The following is a 23,229-nucleotide window of genomic DNA, read 5'->3' as shown; positions in this document are numbered from 1 at the left end:
CCTACAACTGCTGTTTTTATTTATGATTTTATTTCATTCAAATGAAAAGCACCCTCAGTCACCTGTATCTGGACATCATATTTTTATTCAAGATTAAAACAATTTGTCATCATCTGGAAATTGTTTTGAGTTTACGTGTCTAAAGTATCATTTCCCATAAATTGGACTCATTGTTGTGAAAGGTGTTGCGTCATGTGACCTCCACAGATGCATTAATGTTGGGGTGTCAAATTCTGACCAAGGGCGGTTTTGAATGTCATTTTTGCCAATCTAGTGTTTTTAGATCAGCTTCTGTCAGTTTTCATATTTATACTTAAAAAAAAAAAAACACACATGGCGGGCCGGATTAGATCCTCTGGCGGGCCGGTTCTGGCCCCCGGGCCGCATGTCTGACACCCCTGCCTTACACTCTCGATCTGAGCAATGGGTGTAACCTGCAAGCAGGGAGGCTTTCTTCCTCTCGACTTGAAGCTCCCTTTCAGCTGAATTACCCAACTTCATCGTGTATCATAAAACATGCCTGATCGCATCACATCTTCTCTCTGGTGCCACGTAAACATTCCCAGTCTAAGAACAATACCTGGCTGTGCAACAGCTTTCAGGTTGGTCTGGGGGGGGGGGGGGGGGGGGGGACACAGTCCACAAAGTGTTGTTGTTCCAGTGTGTCCCTGAAGGACATGTGCTACTGAGCTGCAAAAAACAACTCTTTCTTCATCAGTGCCGCGCAGCGGGCTTCATTATTAACCGGTGCCGTGGCTCCAGACCCTGTGCTCCAGCCTGTCACGTTCCCGGTCTGTCGCTGCACCTGCTGTTGATCCTGTGACACTGCGGTGCAGCGAGCGTTGTGTGAAAAGATGTGCTACAAGTGCATGGCGGGGAATGCTGCCTTCAAAAATAATAAATGGAAGGCTTGTTATTCTGACCTTCGCGCGATGATGTCTCCACCTTTTGCTTTTACGCTTACATAAAAGGAAATCATGAACGTGTTTGGCTTTGTGTTTCTTATCTGTCAAGCTTTATTTTTTTTTCTCTATTATTCCTTCGGTGTTTGTGCAGCTTGTTCTTAAGCCAGCAGATATACTCAGTTTTCATTTAACTCCTTGTTTCTCTGTTATTTGAGCATTGACACGCTGCTATTTCCCCCACACAGCAGTGACATAAGATCACAAGATTAGACACAAAAGCATGATGACATAGAGATGTGTTGCGCCTCTCCATTCTGTAAACTGTGAAAACAGGCCCAATTAGACCAAATTCACACTCTGCAATCAGTGTGAAAGGAAAAGGAAAAGGAGGAGGGGGGGGGGGGGGGGGGTGAGTTTACTAAGGTTCAGTCATGAGAGGAAATGTGGGGATTTGGCGGGGGGGTTAAGAAGTTTTCCAGACCATGAGAACGAGGACATAAACCCGCAGAAGGAGAGAAAGATATGGCATTGGAATGACTCCTAGTTACCTCTGGGGTGACTGTCTTCCCCTGTGTCCTGTGGGCCCCATTCGCAAATTTGCAGGCCATGACCCGGGTCGTAGTTGGGTTCAGAGAGTATAAATCAGAGGCCTCCTTCCCCTCGAAGGCTCCACGACCTCCCTGCTGCACGCTCCCGCCGAGCTGCATGGGAGAAGTCCTCGGTTACCCCAAGCAAACACCACAAGTTAAGTCATCTTGCGGCTCGCAAGTCACATCAGGGAACTCACGAAATACCAGAGGAGTCATTATCTCATTCTGCTTTAACCTGGACAAAATTCCAGTATTTCACAGAGCACTGTAATTAAGTCGTGTAAATTTACTTTTGAAACTACTCCCTCCAGCCATTTTCTTTATTTGGATCATTCGTCTCACATTCACACCTCGGGACATTTCTCAATTCGACTTTGGACTGTGAGGGAAGCGCGGCCGAGCTCAGAGGAAACCCAATCATGCACATTGAGAACTGAATGTATTTCCATTCAGATATTTTCCTTTATTGTCAGAAAAGCCAACGTGTTTGCTTGTGATTGTTTTATGGTCTCAATATAACTTATCAAGCGTGTCTTTGACTTGTTGGATGAGAGATCATTGCGCCCACAGGCTCTGAAGCTACAATTCAGCATGCTTGGTTTTATGTCACATTCTCTTATCTGATTGTTTCCCCACAATATCAGATGTATGATAGATTAACTGCTTGTGGAATCCACAGACAATAGAAAATAAAAAGACTACTTTTTTCTTGCAAGGTGTACTTTTACTGGACACCTTGGTAGGTCTTCATCTTTGAATACCTCATATTATTGCCCATAACAATAAAGAGAAAAGAGCATCAATCATTACAATACTAAGGACTCCACATTCAGTCTGTTAACATGATTTTCTCACAGTGGTTAAAGTGCTGGCAGACATTCATTTCCCTTTGAACAAAGTTTTTTTTTTTTTTTTTTATAATAATTGTGTTTCTCACCAATATCCAATCTATATTAACTCAATGGTTGCTGATGCATTTTTACCAAGTACGACTCAGTCACACACACACACACACACACACACACACACACACACACACACACACACACACACACACACACACACACACACACACACACACACACACACACACACACACACACACACTGGCTGAGTTAGCCCTTGGTACCATGCAGACAAACAAGAAGTGGCCTTGGGATGGATTTGTTTCCAACTCAGTGTATTTATGCCTCAAGACGTGGGGGGTGGGGGGTGGGGGGGGTTGAAATGAAGACGTGGTAAACACATGCTGTCGGTCTGTCTGGGCGGGTGACACACCGAGATGGAGAGGAATGACGATGACAGTGGGGTCAAGGTGGCACTGAGTTGTTTTCATACACCGAGCTGTTGTTGTTGTTTGTGAAGTCGCCCCCCCCCCCAGAAACCCTTTATATATTCCGCTTTATCTGTGATTTTCAGTGACTTTTGCTTCAGATTTCCATAAAGGTCCAGCTCTGCACCCCTTCCCTGTCAAAAGAGAATAACGGAATGGGTTAACGTACTTCAGTCTCACTCCTCTGTTGTCTGCTTACAGTCTTTCTCTCTGATTCTTTGAATAAGAATCCGTCAAGTGCCTGCACGCCGGTACTTTCACACAGCTGATGAATGGCTGCCAGCTATTAATTTGTGCCTTGGTATGAGTTCTCCTATTTAGTTTCACATAGTTGTGGATGCTTTTCCTGGCTGGAGTCACAAATATTCTTCGAGGTGCTAAAGCCTCCGGGGGCTGATACTGCAACACTGCATGTTGTGCTCTACCGACATGAGATAAAAAAACAGGTTTATCTGTGACGTGTTGGATTAAAAATATGTAAAGTATTCCAAGCTTTTGTTTTCCTGCAGTGAATAGTTTTAAGCAGTGGTGTCTTTTCAGGTTTTGGCATTGACTGAAAAAAAAAAGTCTTATAAAACTGTTTTCAAGTTGGAACAACTGTTTTATAAAAAGTTGAACTGAGCTGCACTCTGGAGAACTGGAGCACAAATCAATTTTAAGAGTCAATAAAATCTTAACATGTTGGCTTGCCGACGCGTCAGATCGGATGAATGCTAGACAAAAAAAAAATCCATTTTGATCTATTTCCATGCCTCGTCTTGTAAAAACTAGTCTCAAAAGTTGTCACTGATCTCCTTTTGGTAAAATGCTGTTAAAACTACAACTGAGTCTCATAGATTCGTCTTTTTTTTTCTTTCCTTCATATTCTGATTCTTACAAACAAATCCAACTCACTTTTCTCCACCAGCAAGTCATTCACAGCTTCCTGACAAAATAGGTCAAGTTATTTGTGGAAAAGACATGGTCATTGACCCTACAGTGTACGTACATTAGCCCCAACATGACACATAACTCAAACTGACCCGCTTCCCTCAACCACTGGGTTTCTTTATTAACCTTCGGCTGGAATTCAGCCAAATACCTTCCTGCCTAAAACAACACTGTCACTAAAAGTAAAGGTGGGGGGGAAACGAAGTTTCTTCATGGGGATTTTAACGCTGTTCAGTTGCTGCCCTATTTTGTTAATTCATTAATCTACTGAGGCCAACTTTGCAAAATTTAATGTGCACAAAGTTTTGTTTGAACCAAACAGGATCAAACAAGGATCACGAACATTCATGGGGAGATTTGACTGAACAACAACAACAACAACAACAACACCGACAACAACAACAACAACAACACCGACAACAACAACAACAACAGCGGTTCATCTGTATAGTTGAAGGTTTGGTTCTTTAACATGTGATAAACTTTGGAACGAGTGAACAGTGTTCTCATTGTTTGACAGATGATGTTACATGACAACGTGAACCCACATCCATCAGTCTTCTCTGTTCTAGCTCAGGGTGGTGCAGGTGTGGAGGTCACCCCTGCTGAATGTTGCCGGAGTGCCGTGAAACATTCTGAAAAAAAAACAAGAGTAGAAAAGAGAAATAAGCCCTAAAAAAGTCAGTGAATCCAGAGAATTCAGACAAGCTTTACATTAAAAGGCAACTGTGTTACTTTGTCCCTGATTATAACTTTCAGTAATCTCAGCACTGCTCTGCTTCTGGGTGTAATCTGCTGTTTGCTTGTGGTCAGTTGTTGAAGATGGTTTTGGTTATAATCTGATGGCTGTCACTAAGAGTGATGCTGCCCTCTGCTGGTCAGTGTTTTAACTTCACAAGTGGGAAATTAATCTCATCGCTGTTTCTGCATCCAGACGACCGGAATTTAAGTCAATAAATGTGCAGGGTTATTAACGAAATGATCGTGTACACACAGCTGTGCTGTACAATTGTTTAATTTGATTGCTACATCTTGTATACAGAGAGAGGGAAAAGCTAAAGAACAGTATAAAATAAAATGTCAAGTGACATTTCTTTTTCAATCTCCCGGAGAAAAATCCAGTGTGTAAACAATGAATCAAAGATTACTTATTCAGCATATAAATCAAAATTGGTATAATTCTTGTTTCGTACCATCTTAAGAGTAAGAATATGAAATAATCTTCTGGTGATTCGAGCTCTCACAGCGACAAATAGTCTCCCTTTAATTGGCTTGTTCACAGTTATCAATGGGAAAAGGCCTGGCAGTGGAAATGCTTGAATCTTATCAATGCTACTCTAAATAGCTGCTCAGTGCCCGGAATAGAAATGTAGATAACTCAGGGAGAAAGCTATAAGAAGACATCAAAGTGTTCTCATAAAGCCGCTTCCTCAGCTCATAATGAAACGAAGGGCTGGCAGTTCACAGGAATGGTGGGCGTCGAGATGAGGTCTCAAAGACAAAGGAGACTCTCCAGTAAGTGGGATTGTTAGAGAAGCAAATAAAGCTCTCGTCTGACCACAGGGGCATTAAATAGACTCCGAGGAGAGCCTGCAATGACGTACCAGGCATTTTTCAGGCTTTCTGTAAGCTCACTAAATTAGAAAATAACCTTTTATTGACAGTGAACTAAAGTATGAAAACTATTGAAAGTGAGAGCAGATTAGTGCTTGAGCTTCACTGACTGAACACATTTTTCCAGGTGGGAAGATACATCCAAATAGTATAAACTTTGCAATATTAGACTGCAGAAAACGAAAGATAGTTGACACAGAATGACTGTGAACACACCTCAAAATCCAGAATGGTAAATGAACTTAAAAAAAAACCCAAACAACAACAAAAAAGTAACTTCAGTCACCTAAAGGCGACAGCAGCCATTGACCAACACGTTCAGCCTCCACTGGGGCATTCATTAACCTCGATTTAACCAGGAAAGTAAATAAACTTTCATTCACATAAACAGAAAATAAAATGTGTCCAAGGACGGAGCCCTGTGGCACACCTTGAGTGACCAGCATCTGTTTGACTGGCAGCTGACGAACAGGCCAACTGCTTGCTCTGAGACGCCATTGGTAGTTAGAGTTTTAACTAAAAGAGAGTGATCCACAGCGTCAAACGCCTTTGACAGGTCAACTACAAGTGCCAAACCAGATTGAAAAGGATTGAAACTACAATGGGTTTCTAAAAACAACTTAATTTGGTCACTGAGCAGTTTTTCAAACATTTTAGTTGCAGTGTTTAGAAACAGGCCTGTAATTGTTCACTTCAGAGGGATTTCCTCCTTTCAGAAGAGGGAGGACAAAGGCCTTTTTCCACACTGTCGGAATTTTGTTGGTACAAAGTCTTAGATTAAAAATGAAAGATAAAGATTCAGCATTAAAAATCAGCAGCCAGCTTCAGAAATAAGGGATCCAACGTATCTCGACCAGCTGCTTTCCTGGTGTCCAGATCTTTAAGTGCACTGTGAACCTCCGGTATTGTAAATTGGGCTGAAATTAATTGTAGGCTTCTTAAGATCATTGCACGGTTCAAAGAAATCGGGGTTCAAGTCTGTGGCGGCTAAGATGGGATAGTTTGTTTCAAACAGAGAGCCTGCTGAGATAAAGTGCTCATGAAAGCAATTTTTGTTCAATATTCGAGGTTTTGTTTTTGGCAACTTCACATTTCTAGTTGCAGCAGTAACAGTGATCGCTCAGGTCATCTGCGAAAACGCCAACGTCAGTGTATTTATGAGCAGCATTAGTTAAAATTAGATCAATTAAAGATGATTGTGAGAGTCTGTCTTTAAAAATTATATTTCAACACTTGGACAAAGTGGTAATATTTAACTTTTGCTTCCAACGGAGGAACCTGAGGAGTGATCTGAAAAAATTCACTTTCCAGTAAGGATCAGATCACAGACTAACCAAGAAAACCCTAAGTAACTATTTTTCTTAGTTTAGTGATTTCATTTACTATGCAGGATACCCCATTGCGCTAAAGGCCTTTCCAAACTGCTAAATAACGTACTCGTCTTTCTGTCATCACAGTATGTCACATCAATTTGTGTGGCTCATCTTGTATTTGCTCAGTTGTTCTCTGATTTGGACCAGATGGGCCAAAATATCACAAACCACGTGGAATTTATTTTAATTATATTCTCAACAAAGATCACAAATGCAGATTTTAGAGAGTAATCATTGGAAAGTAAAGCTCATCAAGTCCTACTTTTAGTTGCCGACAAGATGCTCAGCTTCAGTCTGCAAAGCACAGCGGGGAGAAATAAACCACATTTCGAAGAGAACTGCAAGTACATTTAAAATAAGTTTCCAATCAGGTGGTCTCCAATAACTGTTTTCCCCCCCAAAATGCTTATATAAATTTTTGTACTAACCACATTTCCACACTGATTGAAAATTCAACAACTTATTTTGCCCTCAAGGTGCACATGTATCCATCACCACCTTTCATTTATCCATTCACTTATTTACATACATGTACACTATTACTAATGTTATTGCAATTATATTTCCTGTTTATTCCATCTCTGTCTTGCGGTGTGAAGTTTCTTTGGATCCAGAGGACTACTCACTCCTACTTATTCAAACAATGTACGGACATTGAGTGGATGTGAAAACTCAAATTGGTTAAACCTCAACACTCTTGACAACCACTTACAAAAATTCATTAACTCAGATTGTGTGTTAGACAAAAGCTTTGACCAGCCCTTGCATGGTTTGGCATTTACGACCCCCACAGAGAAACAAAGTCTACGACTCAGATTATTAAAGACAGGACTGCCAAACTCATCTCAACAAATTTATTTCAAAACATTCAAGCAGGCGAGAATGAGGCTGCTGCAGGAGAAACTGATGGCATTCGCTCCTCCGGCGTGGGGTTGGCACCTATGCTTCATCGCACTGCGGAAATAAACGTTTGTTAAAGCCTCAAACGAGCACATACAACAAGAAAAACACTATGCTTCTACATTTTAATGAACACCAATATTTTATGTAAACATTTATCTCCTAACCAGTCACAGATGAGTCACTGTTCTGCCCTGCAGGAATAATTGTTGGGTCAGAAGTAAAATTTTACTTCAGAATCAAATAAAGAATCCACAGACAACACTAAAGTATCTGTGGTGTTTTCAGTGGATTATCTCTGCAGTTAAATGACCAATGCTCAGTCTGTGAGGAAAAAAAACAGCAATCATATCCTCGATGTTAAGATCTATATAATAACCCGACTGCATATAAAAACCTTAAGTTGAGAGATTTGATAGTGGAGGTCAATTCTCACCTATCGCAGCCTCCTGGCCTCTCTTTCAGACTCCAGGAGTGTCAGAACATCTCCTTCTCTGACCGGGCCCTTCACGTTCCTGATGATGGAGCGATTACTGTCGTCCATGAACTCAACACGGACCTGGAGGAAGAAAACAGTGCAGGAAGTCAACATTACAGTCACATCACGACAAACACAAGTATGGACTTCACTGATATTAAGACATTTTATAAGGACTCATACTGCTGTACGACAGAAGCTTATCGGATTGCAGCTTAAGGCTTCTTTCCTCAGATATGTAATATTTGATGGACTTGTTCATCACATTCACACATTGCTTTATCCACAAAGAGCTGCATTCATAATTTAAAGTGATCTGACTTCACTGGAGATTTCTCATCTCAGTCGAGAAATCTACCTCAACAGGCACATTAAACAATAGCTGAACACTCACACAGACAGTGATACAGCATTAACTATCAGGGCGTTGTGAAGTATCAGCAAACAGCACGTGCAAGGACAAGAAAACAACAGTACATTGTTGATCCATATCGTGAAGTTTGAGAGATTAGCATTATTAGCATACCTGTGTACACTGTCCCTGGGAGCCAGTTCTCCCGAGCACCTTGGTAACCTGGAGAGAAAACACAAATCATAACGTCATTGCAGCCCTGTGGTATAAATCCAAATCTGTAAAGCAGCAGAGACGGAACGGGATGGTGTGTTGTTCATGCTAACGAGGGAGCAGCGAACACAGACTGGAGCACGGACAGGCCTCCATGATGGAATCACGAGAGCCGAACACACTTTACTCAATCCAGGCGTCAAATCTAACTTTAGCTTGAACGTTTTTGGACCAAGTCAAACATTACTTATTATTGTATATGTCCACCCGTGTGGATGTGATAAATTCGGGGAAATTTATTGTTTTCTTACTCTTGCGAGCTTGATCGGCTGCACGCGGCTGGCGTCCATGTTGTCAGGTTAGACCGGAAAGGACGTGACGTGGCGTGGGGGAGGGATAAAAGGTATCAAGAAATACTTACTTTATTAAAAATGTACATATTTATAATTTTGTAACTCTGACATGGAATAATTAGATATAAGATACATATAAGAGTTAAATATTTACGTTAAAAAAACAGTTTTGTGGATATTTTTTTTCCTGTTTCCGGTGATGTGGGTCATACCATGTGTCGACGTCTTGAGGGTAAAACACCTGGGGCAAACCATATTTTAATGTGTGCTAAAACTATTGCGATAAAACAATATATAATGTTAACACCCGTTCATGCACGTATAATTCATTATAGCCCTTCACATTTGTTATTCTCCTCACATTTTAATGACACCGGAATGTGCGCAATGATTGTGGACAAGTAATATGTTCTGGTTGGGGCATATCAATAGTTACCTTTGGTAACCCACTGATGAACAGAAATAAAAAAAAAAAAAACCCAAACACGATAAGCCTGAATGATAGACTATACTTGTCCATCTTTTGGTAATGAATCTGTCAATAATTAGAGCATTGTTTTTAAAAATCAGTAATATGATAATTACTAAATATCTGTATTAACAGGGATGTGAGGATCTAACTCTGTGTATCTTATCATTTGTGGTAATGTGGTAAGTTATTGCAGTATTAACAACCAGTTTACTTTTAAATTGTGGTCTGCAGTTCTGTGATTATAGAAGTCAGTCACACTGAATTTAAAGTGTCATGAAATGCTATTTCTACAAATTAGAAATTCAGTTTCACCAAATATACCAAGAATGTACTCCAGCTTCTTCATATATGCACGACTTCCTTTTCTTCTGGCTTGACTTATTTATTTATTTTACATGATGTACAACGAGTAATGAGATGTTATTCCATACATGGATGCATTTTAAAAATATAAATCCATCCTTATTTGCACATTGAAGCCAAACTTCAGAAAAACAGCTGGAGATCGCTTATGTAATCTACCAGCTCTTTCCAGCCTTGTTAGCAGTGGAATACTGTCATCTCAACACTCTCTGCCTTTCTTCCTCTCTCAGAACTCAAAGCCCTAAATCACAACACTAATCCTCGTGAACAGTATTTTTAACTTGCGTTGGGACAGAAAGAACAGCAATAGGATTAGAGAGTCAGTCAAGAGCCTGAATCCTTAACTCATGCAGTTGATCTTCTTGCATGCTGGGTGAGGAGCGCAGCAGCTATCTTTTCTTTAAATCATTTATTTTAGTGTGAAGACACATTGTGTCTAACATTTGTGAGATTTTAGAAACAATGGACAGCTTGTGGAATATAGAGGATATTATTTTTCAGTGACTTTGACCAGATTGAAAACTTTCCAACTGGGCGGCCCTCTGAGAAGCTGTCACAATGGATTTCAAGCCGAAGTTGAAAGTGCTGAAAAAGCGTCGCTCCAGTCTTTTTGCCACCATAAAGCGGGAGATGAGCTTTTCACAAAGTGCTGAAGACCAGGAGTATGAATTTCCATTTTCACAGGACAGCTCGGTGAAAGCATGGACGTCCATGGATAACCTTGATGCTCACGACGAGAAAAAACCTGCAAAAAAAGACAAGAAGAGAGAAGCAACAAATCTGAGGAAATCAACTATCGTCAACCTGAACGTGGGCGGAAAAGTGTTTCATGTCCCGAAGCACCTGGTCCTCCGATACCCTAAAACCCGGCTTGGTATCCTCGCGGTCTGCGAGGATCCGGCGAAGCGTCTGACGCTTTGTGACGACTATAATGTTCGGAACGACGAGTTCTTCTTTGACAGGGACCCCATGTTTTTCCATTACATTTTCCACTTCTACTGCAGCAATGTCCTGTGGGTGATGGACAGTCTCTGCCCCGTCAACTTTGAGGAAGAGATGTCCTTCTGGGGGCTCAAGCTGAAGTACACTCCCAGGTGTGGTGTCCATACTTTGTCGTCACGGTGTCCTGGTCAAATGTTATTTGAGAGTCAAGAATGACTTTGCAAAGTGTATTTTTGTATAATACCAATGATCTTGTCCTTCCCAGGTGCTGTCGCATTCTGTTTGAAGAGAAGGTTGATGACATCAGAGACCAACTGAAGGTCAACCAGGAACTGATTGACGAGATTAAGCCTCACCAGGACGACGAGGGCTACAAGGCCATGTTTCTTGGAGGCTTTCGGAAGGCCCTCTGGGACTTAATGGAGAACCCTTACTCCTCACTCTCAGCCAAAGCCTTTGCTGTGTTTTCCAGTCTCTTTGTGCTCATTTCTATTGTTGCCATGACAATGAGTACAGTCAAAGAACTCAGGGACTACCAACTTGCAGGTAGAACCTACATGGAGTGGATCGAAATTAGCTCCATCCTTTTCTTCACATTGGAATACTTTTTGCGATTATTAACCACGTCCAACATCAAGCACTTTGTTAAGAGCGCCCTGAACTTTGTTGATATCGTGGCTGTTATGCCCTACTTCATGCAGCTCGTTTTTGAGGTGTTCTTTATTGATTCCGAAGACGTCAGTGCACAGGAAGACTTGAAGACCATGGCAAGAGTCAGTAAAGTCAGCAAAGTCCTCAAGGTCATCAAACTGATGCGAATCTTCCGCATCCTCAAGCTCGCTCGGCACTCCACAGGCATGAGGGCGTTTGGCTTCACCATCCGCCAGTGCTCAGAGCAGGTGTGTAGACATATCAATAAAACGCATAAACACATCTGGAAATATTTGTAACTCATAAAATTCTCTTATAACAAGGTAAAAGTCACTTAGATAACAGAATGAAAAAAATACACTTTTTCTTTTAACCACTTTAACAAGCTAAAACAAAATACAATGTTTATCGCCATTACATACCAGCGTTCTTGTAGAGGAATATAAGTCGAACAAATATAAAGCTACACTGAACTCCCCCCCCTCCAAAAAAACCCCACCTGCCATAATCATTGTATATTATTACGTACGACTAACGTGTGCTTTTCTGTCTTACGTTAGGTGTGTTGTCTGTTTCTGTTCATTGCCATGGGCATCTTCACCTTTTCTGCCCTGATGCACTCTGTGGAGGTGGACCAGCCGGGGACACCATTCAGCAGCATACCAGATGCCTGGTGGTGGGCGGCTGTAAGTATCCGACAGCCTTCAACAGTAACTTTAATAGATTTTTCTGGCTTTGAATTTGGTTCAAAGCAAATGAGACTGTCTTGTGCATGTGACTTTGTTGTGGTTTTTTGGCGGATGGGACAGTAAATGAAGAAACCAAGGTGATTATCTTCAACCATCCATTATCAAGTGGCATCAAAATGTTAAAATGAAATCCTTCCGAGCTGGACTTCACATTTAAAGTACATTTGAATATTCCCACATGCTTCCATTACTAAAGGGGTAATGAAAGGTTCACCGCAGCACCGGTGATGTTGCCGGCTTTTCTGGTTGTCACTCAGACTCTTTCCGGATCACTTAAATAGGGTACGATCCTTGCTAACCTGTTCCTCTTGACAGAGCTGGGAGAAGCTCAGCTGGGGGGGTGGGGGGGTGGGGGGGGGGGGGGGGGGGGGGGGGAGGGGGGGGGGGTGGCACTGAGATCAAGCAGTGCAGTGCAATTCGGGTGTCAAGGATTAAGCCTGCCGGGATTTGCGCTGCCTGTCTAGTCAGGCCTGAGCAAAGGTTCGCCGTGCAAGGCAGAGTCATGTCCTGTGCTATATTTGCGGCTCCGCGAAAGGGAGAATTCACAAGTACAGCCATATTAAAGGACTCCGATAAAGTCCAACTGATTTAGCTTTAGAAGTATTCCGATGAGCAAAAATTACATTCGTGCAAGTATTTGTATGGATCATGAGATGGAGTTGAGATTGACTTGAGACGTCTATCAAGCTTTTGTGTTGTTAAACAACAGTTTCTTTTTGGCTCTTTGAGTAAATCTATTGAAATGTTACACTGACTGACCAGCCGATGCCTCCTGTCCGCCTTCAGAGATCAATTTAACGTTGTTGCAATGTATGTTTATTCATGATGTTGATTTATTCTCGGCTAAAGGAGAAACTCCTGTGATTTACTTATGTGAAGTCGAGCAGATTGTATGAATCAATACATTTTTATGTTCCTCTTTTTGTGTGGATTCATCAAGTGAGTAGAAGTGTGATATTTGGTCATTTGAAGCTTAACATTTATATTCTTTTTTATAAAAATTTGCATGTTTATATCAAGTAACACAAGGCTCTATGTGCCATTGTGCTGTGTTTCTGTCACTAACATTTGATGATGTGTTTTTTTATTTATTTATCTGGCAGCAGCTGTTAACTTACGTGTCTAATCCCGTCTAATACTTTGTAATGCGTCTCACTTGTTACCAGTCACAGTGATTGCGTTCACGATGTGACATGTAGCCTTGCTTTCCTGGAGGTTCATTCGATCTTCATCGTTCTTAACTTCTAAACAGTGAATCATAAATACAAAAAAACTGATTTGTCCTGTAAAATGTCTGTGAAAAAAACAACAACTGATAACCGATAACCCGAAGCACTTCTTTTCTTTTCTCGTTTCCTGTAGGTGAGCATATCTACGGTGGGTTACGGCGATGTCGTTCCCATCTCCTATCTCGGCCGCTGCGTTGCGTTCGGCTGCATCTCCTTTGGCATCATCCTCAACGGCATGCCCATCTCAATTCTCTTCAACAAGTTCTCTGACTACTATGCCAAACTCAAAGAGCAGGAATACACGTTCTCAAACACGGAGCGCACCTTCCAGCTCAAGAAACGTCTGCGGCGCAAATTTGACCGCTGCTTCGAACCGCAGCCGGAAGACTCCGATGATGAGATCCACTATCGGCCGAGCGGACGACGCATGAGCTTTGAGAGCGAGGAATGAGAGAAGCTGTCTGGACGTGACCTCACTAACCTAAATGGCCTTATCACCCGCGGGTGAAGAGTGTAAGACCCATCTGCCTCCAACCCTGAGCCTGTGTGATTTAGGATGAACAAACTCAAAGGGAGGAAAATGGAAGCAGCAACAAGTTGAGATAAGCTGTAAAGCTCTCAGCTTTAGAGTAGGTGCCCGTTTGCATGCTATCTGTGATGATTCTCTGCTAAGTTCATGCTCACGATGAACAGCTTACTGTTGCTTTCCACGAGCGGCATCTGGTTGCACATCATTCCCACTGCACTAAAATAGAAGTTTGACACAGAGGTCAACCAATAACATCAATTATCAAGCTATGGTACGCTTAAATATATTTGGGAGGCATCAAAGTACTTGTGAAGAACTGCTTTCCTTGGAACTGCTATTAATAAACCATTGTGGACGACTACTGTACATGGTCTTTTAGGCTGCACTTTACAAACGCTGCACAATTTAAACACATCATGACTTCTCTGTGAACCTCTGTATGTATTATGGCCCCAAAAATCCCGGCTGGTTTCTGTCATTATCTTGTCTGTCGTGGAGTCAGAAAAACAATGTATGAACTATTAAAACTTGCATTTTGTTGTATGTGCATCAGAGAAAAAAAAAGTTCAAAGCTATTTAATATGTCATAAATTACATGTAAATTCAATTTGGACTCATTTCTTTTCATCCAATCAGCGCCTTGAAGGCAAGAAGGAAGTGGAGCAGGGGGGTGTGTCTGTTGCGATCAAGAGCCACGGTGTAATTTTGTTGCCATGGATTAGCTGGGATTTTCCTTTGCACCTTCTGCCTCATCAGACGAGGGCAAAAGTCAGTCATGTCCGATGCTATTATGGTGACGCACAGAACCTGATCAGGTGCACATAATAGGTTTTATTTAAGGTCTGACAAGCTGCTCCAATAGCTCATGGTTTGTCTTTGACATACAGTAGGAAGCTGTTTCAGTTCCACTTACGTATGGAGCAATAGCACTTATAACTGCCCTCCAAGGGCTCAGTACTCTTGCTGGGAGAAAGTGCTCAACCTCACAAGTCAGGATCGAATATGTCAGAGCTCTGCTGTATAAACTGTCCTTGCACTGAGCTGCTCACTCTGTTTAGCTGTTTCACTAAGATCATTAAACCAATTATTTTTATGGGCAACAGTCCTTCAAAGAGCACACTTGTATTAGGCAAATGAGTTATTTCATTTACAAGATATTAAACGTGCCCTGTTGGCCACAGGAAATAGCTCCAAATGTCAGTTTGTCCAATGATTTATTTTTTGAGCACATCTGCTCACCACATTAGCTTCCCTATTCCAACCATATTGGTTTGTACATTTCGTGATGAAAAACATCTTGCAACTCCATTATACAGTTCATATGAGATACATCACGATGATTTACCCTCAGGGTTTTTCCATGTGCACAAATTCTTATTTAAGTGTGTGTTATTAAACACTCGGGAATCACTGGGATAAATATTGTTTGCATTCAGACATCTGTTGTATGAGACAAAAAAAGAAAAATGATTTTATTTGCATATCGCATTACAAAATGGGCTTCACGGTGCACTTCAGTTTAGATTAAGTTGGCTGTTTAATTATAATTCTTAGACAGCACAAAATACCAACATACAATATTTATTTTTTGATTTTTATTGGAAATCAAAAGACTGTTGTTCTTATTGAAGTAAAATATTTGACTTAAGAATGAAAATTTCCCATGCAAACATTATATAGTGTGTAGTAGCTGTATTTTAATTATCAATGGCAGAGAGAAAAAACAAGTAAACATCAAGTTTCTTCTTTAATCTCAGTATACGACTTTAAACATAATTCTTATAATTATCATAATATGGAAATTATTTTGAGATATTTTTGTTCATACGATTTTAAATTTGAAAGACCTTATCAAAACCATTTTCTTCACTATCCACATTCTATCTCAACGTCACAAACCTGATGTCTATATCTGTTTGCAGACACTCGTCTTATGTCTGAGGGACGATGCTCCAGTCTAATAGTATTACAGGATAAGGTAATGGGAGAGAAGCCAGTGGTCTAATAGTATCTTCAGCCTCAATAAAACTCAAGATTACAGGGAGACTCTGGTAGTCTCACATGACTCACCCACGACTGCATGGACAGGAATAAATAGATAAAGTAACGAGAAATAGTCCCTACGAGATGCAGACGCACTCATATATTGTTGGAAATGTGACAAAAATGCTTGCACATGAAAATGAAACCTTTGTGTGCAGAATTTGCCTCTTCCCCTGTGTGCATTGGCGACAACACACTGCAGCCACCAGTTGGATAAATTGGTAAAGAAAATGAATGGAAGAGGTTTGGGGACAGAATCGACTACCATCTAAAGACTGCTTCTCAAAAAATATAAAAAGGCAGGAATATAAAAACTAGAAGCCACCAATTTAATCCAGATGACTTAATGTATCAATTATCCCAAAGTTCTTATAAACATTGGTAAAACTATTTCACAGGATGTAAATGTAGAGTATTTACACCTAAATATCAAGACATGGCTGTGTAGAGGAGCCTCGAAGGGAAACACCAAAGTCTTCTAACTGTACCTGAAGTGCAGAAGTTGAGAACATATAAAGAAGTGGGCTTGTCAAATGAAGGTGAACCATACTGTTCAATGTTTAGCACTGAGTACTCTCTGTTCTCTCGTGTTGTCTCATGTCTTTAAACACCAACCAGCAAAAAGGCAGCAAATGATTCAAAAGTGATGAGAGATAAGTCAAGTGACTCAAGGAAACTGCTTCCCCAGCTATATTTATTAATTTGCTTGAGTAAGGATGAACGTATTTATTCATCTGAAAGCAGAGCAAGTTGTTGAGGGTCACACGTTCACAGGAAATGTTTTTAAAAAAAATTTTTTTTTAAAGGTGCCACAGAGCTAACCTGCATGTAAGTAAACATATATAACATTAAAAAAAAATGATGAATGATTTACTTTCATTTAAAAGGTGAAAAGTTGGAAGATCTTGAAGAAAAGGGCAATACACGATTGAAAAAAAAAGACAAGCACAATTATTATCATTATCTATCCATCCATTCATCCATCCATCCATCCATCCATCCATCCATCCCTCTTAATCCTGCGCAGGGTCGTGGGGCACTAGAGCTAATTCCAGCTGTGGGCGAGAGCGGAATACATTATTATCATTATATATAAATGTATTAACTTTGGGCAGCACAGTGTAGCAGTGGTCAACCCACATCCTCACCATACTGAGAAAAACTGGGTTTCAAGTCTGGGCTGGATCTTTCTCTAGACTTGCAACCCTGTATTAAAGGTACAATAGGTGGATTTTCTTAATTATGACACAGCAGCTTCACATCTTCTTGACCAGAAAAAGTCAATTTGAGAAAACAACACTGGACATTTCTGGTGTCATATAGTTGACAATGATGAGCCAAACCAACTCTGCTGGTTTGTCAGCAGTACTATCTTGCCGAATGGCCAGTTTCGGATATGATAAAGAGCAGAGAGTAAGAAATGGAAAAGAGAAATGGAAAAAGAAAAACAAGCAGGAATAACGCGTTGCCCTCAGCAGAGCAGCTGAAAGCAATAAATCAGCCCTTGCTATCACTGATGTCATCGTGAGAGGTTAAAAAGCTAGAAATACCTAACAGATATTAATGGGGATATGACCATGTGAGTCAATACCCTTGACATCTTTCCAGTCGTAATCGCTTTCAATTAGCTCACATCCTTCAAAATGTGAAGGAACATACTTGTAACATCCGGACAAAATGTCAAACACTACATGATTGCAAGGCGATAATCAGAAGAGGGAACTTTCCTCAGGATTTTAAAAATAAATGATCACACCCAGAATCACGCTCATGGTCAGTGACCATCTGAATTTCCAGGCCCAGGTGTTTATCTCCACGCCAGTTTCAGCCTTGAGCCCTTTCATCAGTGTCATACCAACCTCTAGATCGGGACATCCTTACCCCACCACCAAGGCTGAAAATATCGTTCAAACTATCTGCTGGTTGATACACAGGGACTATATAAACCCCTGGAGTTCACCTCATAAGTCACCTCACCTCTCAACTCCAGTCAATTGTACCTGTACTCACTGGCCCGGGGAGCTGCAACACATGACACGATGCCTTCTGCTAAGTGTTTGGTGTCTCTGATGGTGGTGCTGCTGGCTGCAGAGTCCGTGGTTCATGCACAGGAAAGGATTAAGATGTGCGGGAGGGAACTGATCCGTCTCGCTGTCTCATCCTGTGGTAACTCTCGGCTCAGGAGAAGTGTGCCAGACAACTGGGCCGTCACCGAACTCGACCAGCATCACTACGCGCTCCACTGTAAGTACCTTATGTCACTTTATTTCCCCGTTTTTGGAGTCTTTCAGTGTTTCCTGTTTAACCTCAGACATTGCACATCTGCACAGGGGGCCATGGCACTCCTGTGGAGGAGCCCCAGGCGTCAGAGACTCCACAGTTTAATGGACAGAAGGATGTCCGCTCCCTGGCTCCTCACTGGTACCCCGCGTCCTTTCGGATCCGGCGGTCTGTTGGAAAAATATCTGACATTTGCTGCGAGAAAGGATGCAGTCTGAAAGAGCTGATACAGTTTTGCTAGAAGGTGAATGTAAACGGTGTCTTCAGGCTCTGATGTGCAAGAGACCTTCACCCCTTGTTGTGTAATCTTTGAATAAACAAATGAACAGCTGATGATGACGTGAACTGTGCACAGGAACAATCAATACCACTTGATCAGATTTCGTTTTTTTCCTTCTGTACCATGTGATTGTAAAACAGACAAAATTGAAATGTACGCAGGCAGACACACAAATGATTTGTTTTGTATTGATGTAACTTATAAATCAACATTTGAAAATGTGACACTGATTAGTAAACCGGAATAAAACTCATGATGATTATCTCTATTTTTTTCAGCCGAAGTTTTGCTGAGTAAAATCATTGCAGAGTTTCAGTGTTATCATAACCCCAGTTCTTCAGATGACTTAATGCTGGTTGCATTTTCACTCATAGCAACATTTACGATTCTCATTCAAAACCAAAATGTGCCAGTTACAGACAAGAACAAGTTTGTATTAGTAATGAAAAGCATATTGAATTTAAGTGGTCTGAGGGACCTACATATTGAGATGCAACACACAGATACACTTGCAGATGGTATGTGTCTCGGTATCTATGAAAAATCTTTGACAGTGTGGTTGTGGTACAGAAACACAGAAGTGTGCACTACATTCAACCCTCATGTCCCTCTTCTATTCTTTATTTTCTTATACCTGACCAAAATGGGACTGAATTCTGCTTCATGTAAATTACATGTTTACAATGGGTGGGTTGTCTTTTTCTGAGCTGGATGTTTCGTTCTGTTCTTTTTCTTTGGCTACAATATTGTGCAATATTGATTCAGTGAGGTGATTTATATATAAAAAAAAGATAGTTAAACAGTAGAACACTCATTACAGAGTAACACGTCACTACACATTTTATTGGAAAGGGTGAAATCTGCCTTCTTAAATCAGTCCTCCTCAAAATTTTACTGTAAAATTAAAGCGCTTCCTCCCATCAGTCGCTAGGTGGCAGTGTTGTAACGTAGCGCCTTTACGCTCAGAGAAGTTCAAGAGTGGCTGTTTGCAGGACAGGAAATCAATCAGTGGTCACCAGTCCATCACAGAGAAACACACACACACACACACACACACACACACACACACACACACACACACACACACACACACACACACACACACACACACACACACACACACACACACACACACACACACACACACACACACACACACACACACATTATATTGTCATTATGAGGTGAGAGTGCCATTTAGAAGATTCCCCAAAATGTTGTGCTTACTCCATAGGAAAAATATAAAACGAACAGATAAACATCAAACTCCTTTTACTTTACAGGTAGAGACCAATATCAACGGGGCCCAATTGGTAAACTTGTAAATAGAAACAACCATGCGACGTGCTTGAAGAGCCTCACCAGAAACACGTATCACTTCTACACGTCAACACTCACACAGTGTGTTTGTCATTCTTGATTAAGGTAATTAAAACCTGTGAGGAAATAAACCTTGAAATTGCAAACGGTTTAATTGAGCCTGATTATGTGTTCAAGTGTAAACATGTGTAGGCGCAAACATACAGGCCACTGGCCCTATAGTTGAGAACAATGTTATTGTACATTTTACAACTCTGCTTCTTTCTCTGATAGGCCCGGATCAGATTGAGCAGCTGAGCCTCCCTTTAGCATCACAATAACAGAAATCATTTGTGTAACCCGGCCACTTTCTCACACTGAAGAGTGTTTAATTCTCTCAATGGATAATCAAATGCAGTGCTGATCATCTGCCACTCTTTACTGCAGCCTGCACTAAATAACTCCTAATAGCAAATGAAATCAGCCTACAGTGACTGATTGGTTCATTTGTTTTAATTGGCATGGGATGGATTGCGTGTGCACACAATTAGTTTTCTCTATAATTGGCTTTGTTTGCAGCATTTTCAGACAAAACACACAAAGATGAATGCTAAAATTTGGATCAGCTTATTAGTAGATCATTGTGTGGGAAGGTTTTTAACTGGAGACACTCAGAGAACACAATGTACTGATGATGTTTCAAACAATTGGGCTGATTCAGCAAAATGTTTGCTCCTGGAGAATTGATTCTCGAAAACATAACCTTTCTTGAACTGCATCCAATGATTGTGTCCTTGCACTGTTCATGCACTCTGTGTAAAGAGCAAGGGAGTTTGTGAAAGAAAACTATAAACCATCCACTTTCTATGGTACTTTATCAAATTCGGGATGGGGGGGGGGGGGGGGGGGGGGGGGGGGGGTAATGTTCAAACATTACAAATAAGTATGGACAATATGGTTTTTAATACCACAGGAAAGACAAAACCTTAATATAGATCTTTAAGAAATTTACGCTAGTAGCAGGTAATATATAAACATCCAATAAAAAAAAGGAAATCATGGATTTCCTTTTTTTTTTATCATAAATTACAGGCGGACCTCTTGACATTACAGCTGTTCAGGAGAGAGCCGATTTGAAGGTGCTTTTGCTTTGCCTTCAAAGTATTAAAATACATTAAAATACACTACATCATCTTATCTGGCTGATCTTTTAAACCTTTGTCTGCCTACTTATGCGTTGCTCTCACAGGGTACTGGCATTTGAAATGTCCCGTAAGTTCTGGAGAAAAGACAGTAGGTCAGTGGGTGTTCTCATGTCTGGCACATTTTATGAAACAGTTTTCATGCAGGCATCAGATGAAACAGAGCACCTTTAAATCATTTTTAAAGCTAACTTATTTGATTTCTAAACTGTGTTTATTGTCTTATTTTCTTCACTGAGTGATGAATGGGTACATACAGTAGACAGCTTGAAGTGATGTGACAGTATTGCTGTAGTGTCTCATGTTAGCCAGCAGAGAGTGGCAGATATCTGACTTCAAACTATGTGCCGCTTCACCTCCCTCCATCTGGCAGTACTCTCACCTGAGACGGTCCTCATGGGGGGGGGGGGGGGCTCTCTCATCCCGACAATATAAGAGTGTTTCAAGTCTCAGGGTTATGGTAGTAGGCTCAGCCGTGTCACGTGTAATTCAGCCACACGTCTCCTTCCCCGCGTGATGATCCATCTCTCAAAGCTCATTACAGTAAAAATGCTCAATCACCTCAAGTGATCCTTTAACTCCTTGTCATAAGAGGAGAAATGTGACTGGAGGACACTTCCAGGCCTCCACCATCTCCATTATGGGCCAGCGTGAGATGCACAAGTCTGCAGCTGCATAGGGTCTGTTTTGATGCGTCGCTCTCCAACCCTGTTTGTCAACTGAAGAAAGCTGCAAAGCCAAATATGGAAAAGGGAATCAAAGTCCCTGATCTGTCTTTCTTTCTGTCTATCTCTTTGAGTCTAGTTTCAGTGAGCAGGAAAACCAACAGGACTGACTGACATGCACCCCCCCCCCCCCCCCCCCCCCCCACACACACACACACACACATACACACACAACACACACACCAGGCGGGAGAGTGTGTGTGCACCAGTGGGTGTCAATTTGCATGTAAATGAAATGGCACTCAGTGCTCTTGTTTCTAACAGTAAAAGAGTGCTCTTGTTTCTAACAGTAAAAGTGTCAAGGCTAAAAATGTTATATCGTGTGCGTGTGCGTGTGTGTGTGTGTGTGTGTGTGTGTGTGTGTGTGTGTGTGTGTGTGTGTGTGTGTGTGTGTGTGTGTGTGTGTGTGTGTGTGTGTGTGTGTGTGTGTGTGTGCATGAGTGCTCTGAAAAAACAATACGTGTGTGGGTGTAAGATCGGGGAACCCATTTGAAGTCCGAGGCCACACTCCTCTATAAAAGCATGTTCTTTTAATACCGATGTGGATTGTGTGTCATGTTCTGTAACCAGCGAGCACATGTGGGTGTGCTGAGGGGAACAAGAGTCAGGAGGGTGACGGACAAGTCGTTTTCTTTGTGTGTGCATTATTGTCGGCGCTCGAGGCAGGTCTCAAACCAACATTTGTTGTTGAAGGTGTCCTCGGGAACAAGAACAAGGTCTGAGTCTCAGGTGGTGTAACAAGTTTCCACAATGATTGCAGGGTTGGTTGTTGCTCCCAAGTTGCACTGAATAGTGTGTGTGTCTGTGTGTGTGTGTTTCTGATATTTAACATTTTTTTAGCTGTCTCACGTACTTGAAAAACCTGACCTAATCTGTCCCTTAATGTATTTGAGGTTCACAGTCGCAGTGTTGTGGTTAAGGCTCCCATTAGTTTTCTGAACAAAAAGCAGTAAGTGCAACTTAAAAAGACCTCATTCATAAAAAGTCTATTTCCCATTTCCCACGTTGTCTTGCATTACAAACCTGAAACTGTAACAGATTGTCGGGCCTATCAGACAAATACGATAAATTACTGATAGCAAACTTTATGCTTTAAAGATGCTTCGACCTGCCTCAATAAACAGTGTCTCAAACTGACACAGCTAGTTAGAATGACAGAGGACATAATTAATCTTAATGGTCCCAGTGGTGCATTTTGTGCAGCGATATATCACAGAGTCAGCACAGGAAAGAAGCCTTAATGTGAGGGAGCAAGAAAAATGCTCTTCCTTTTGCAATATACAGTCTGGAAATCTCTTGCAGCTGCTGTCCTGCTGGATCTTTTTTTTTTTTTTTAAGATCACCTGCAAGGCTTCACATTAATCATATTTGGACCCATAATAGAGTCACTCGGACTCCATAAACCAATAAACATGCCATCATCT

General features: G+C 41.3%; 3 protein-coding genes across 3 annotated transcripts; 2 read left to right on the top strand and 1 right to left on the bottom strand.

Annotated features, from left to right (window-relative positions):
* Positions 1 to 7,585: 7,585 nt before the first annotated feature.
* Positions 7,586 to 9,082, bottom strand: rps28 (ribosomal protein S28). Its single transcript, XM_080503415.1, has 4 exons — positions 9,000 to 9,082; positions 8,650 to 8,697; positions 8,082 to 8,204; positions 7,586 to 7,699 (listed from the first exon to the last, which is right to left on the bottom strand). Exons 1-3 carry the CDS (start codon positions 9,036 to 9,038, stop codon positions 8,082 to 8,084), a joined length of 210 nt encoding a protein of 69 aa, XP_080359541.1. The 5' UTR covers positions 9,039 to 9,082; the 3' UTR covers positions 7,586 to 7,699.
* Positions 9,083 to 10,434: 1,352 nt separating this feature from the next.
* On the top strand, positions 10,435 to 13,898 carry LOC308135426 (potassium voltage-gated channel subfamily V member 2; the record flags this gene model as incomplete). Its single annotated transcript, XM_080503409.1, has 4 exons — positions 10,435 to 10,970; positions 11,084 to 11,717; positions 12,030 to 12,155; positions 13,581 to 13,898. 4 exons carry the CDS (start codon positions 10,435 to 10,437, stop codon positions 13,896 to 13,898), a joined length of 1,614 nt encoding a protein of 537 aa, XP_080359535.1.
* A 4,160-nt stretch (positions 13,899 to 18,058) lies between these two features.
* insl3 (insulin-like 3 (Leydig cell)) lies at positions 18,059 to 18,540 on the top strand (the record flags this gene model as incomplete). Its single annotated transcript, XM_080503414.1, has 2 exons — positions 18,059 to 18,263; positions 18,350 to 18,540. 2 exons carry the CDS (start codon positions 18,059 to 18,061, stop codon positions 18,538 to 18,540), a joined length of 396 nt encoding a protein of 131 aa, XP_080359540.1.
* Positions 18,541 to 23,229: the final 4,689 nt, after the last annotated feature.

Source organism: Blennius ocellaris (assembly GCF_963422515.1).
Source record: "Blennius ocellaris genome assembly, chromosome: 10".
NCBI lineage: Eukaryota > Metazoa > Chordata > Actinopteri > Blenniiformes > Blenniidae > Blennius > Blennius ocellaris.
The sequence above is the reverse complement of the archived record's forward strand: the minus strand, read 5'-3'. Positions and strand labels throughout refer to the sequence as shown.

Bases quoted from the DNA above. Each gene is read 5' to 3' on its own strand.
- rps28 (XM_080503415.1), bottom strand. From the start codon at position 9,038: ATGGACGCCAGCCGCGTGCAGCCGATCAAGCTCGCAAGA. The intron at 8,698-8,999 runs GTAAGAAAACAA...TTTTCTCTCCAG, and splicing joins AGCCGATCAAGCTCGCAAGA to GTTACCAAGGTGCTCGGGAG. The intron at 8,205-8,649 runs GTATGCTAATAA...TTCTTCCTCCAG, and splicing joins CCCAGGGACAGTGTACACAG to GTCCGTGTTGAGTTCATGGA.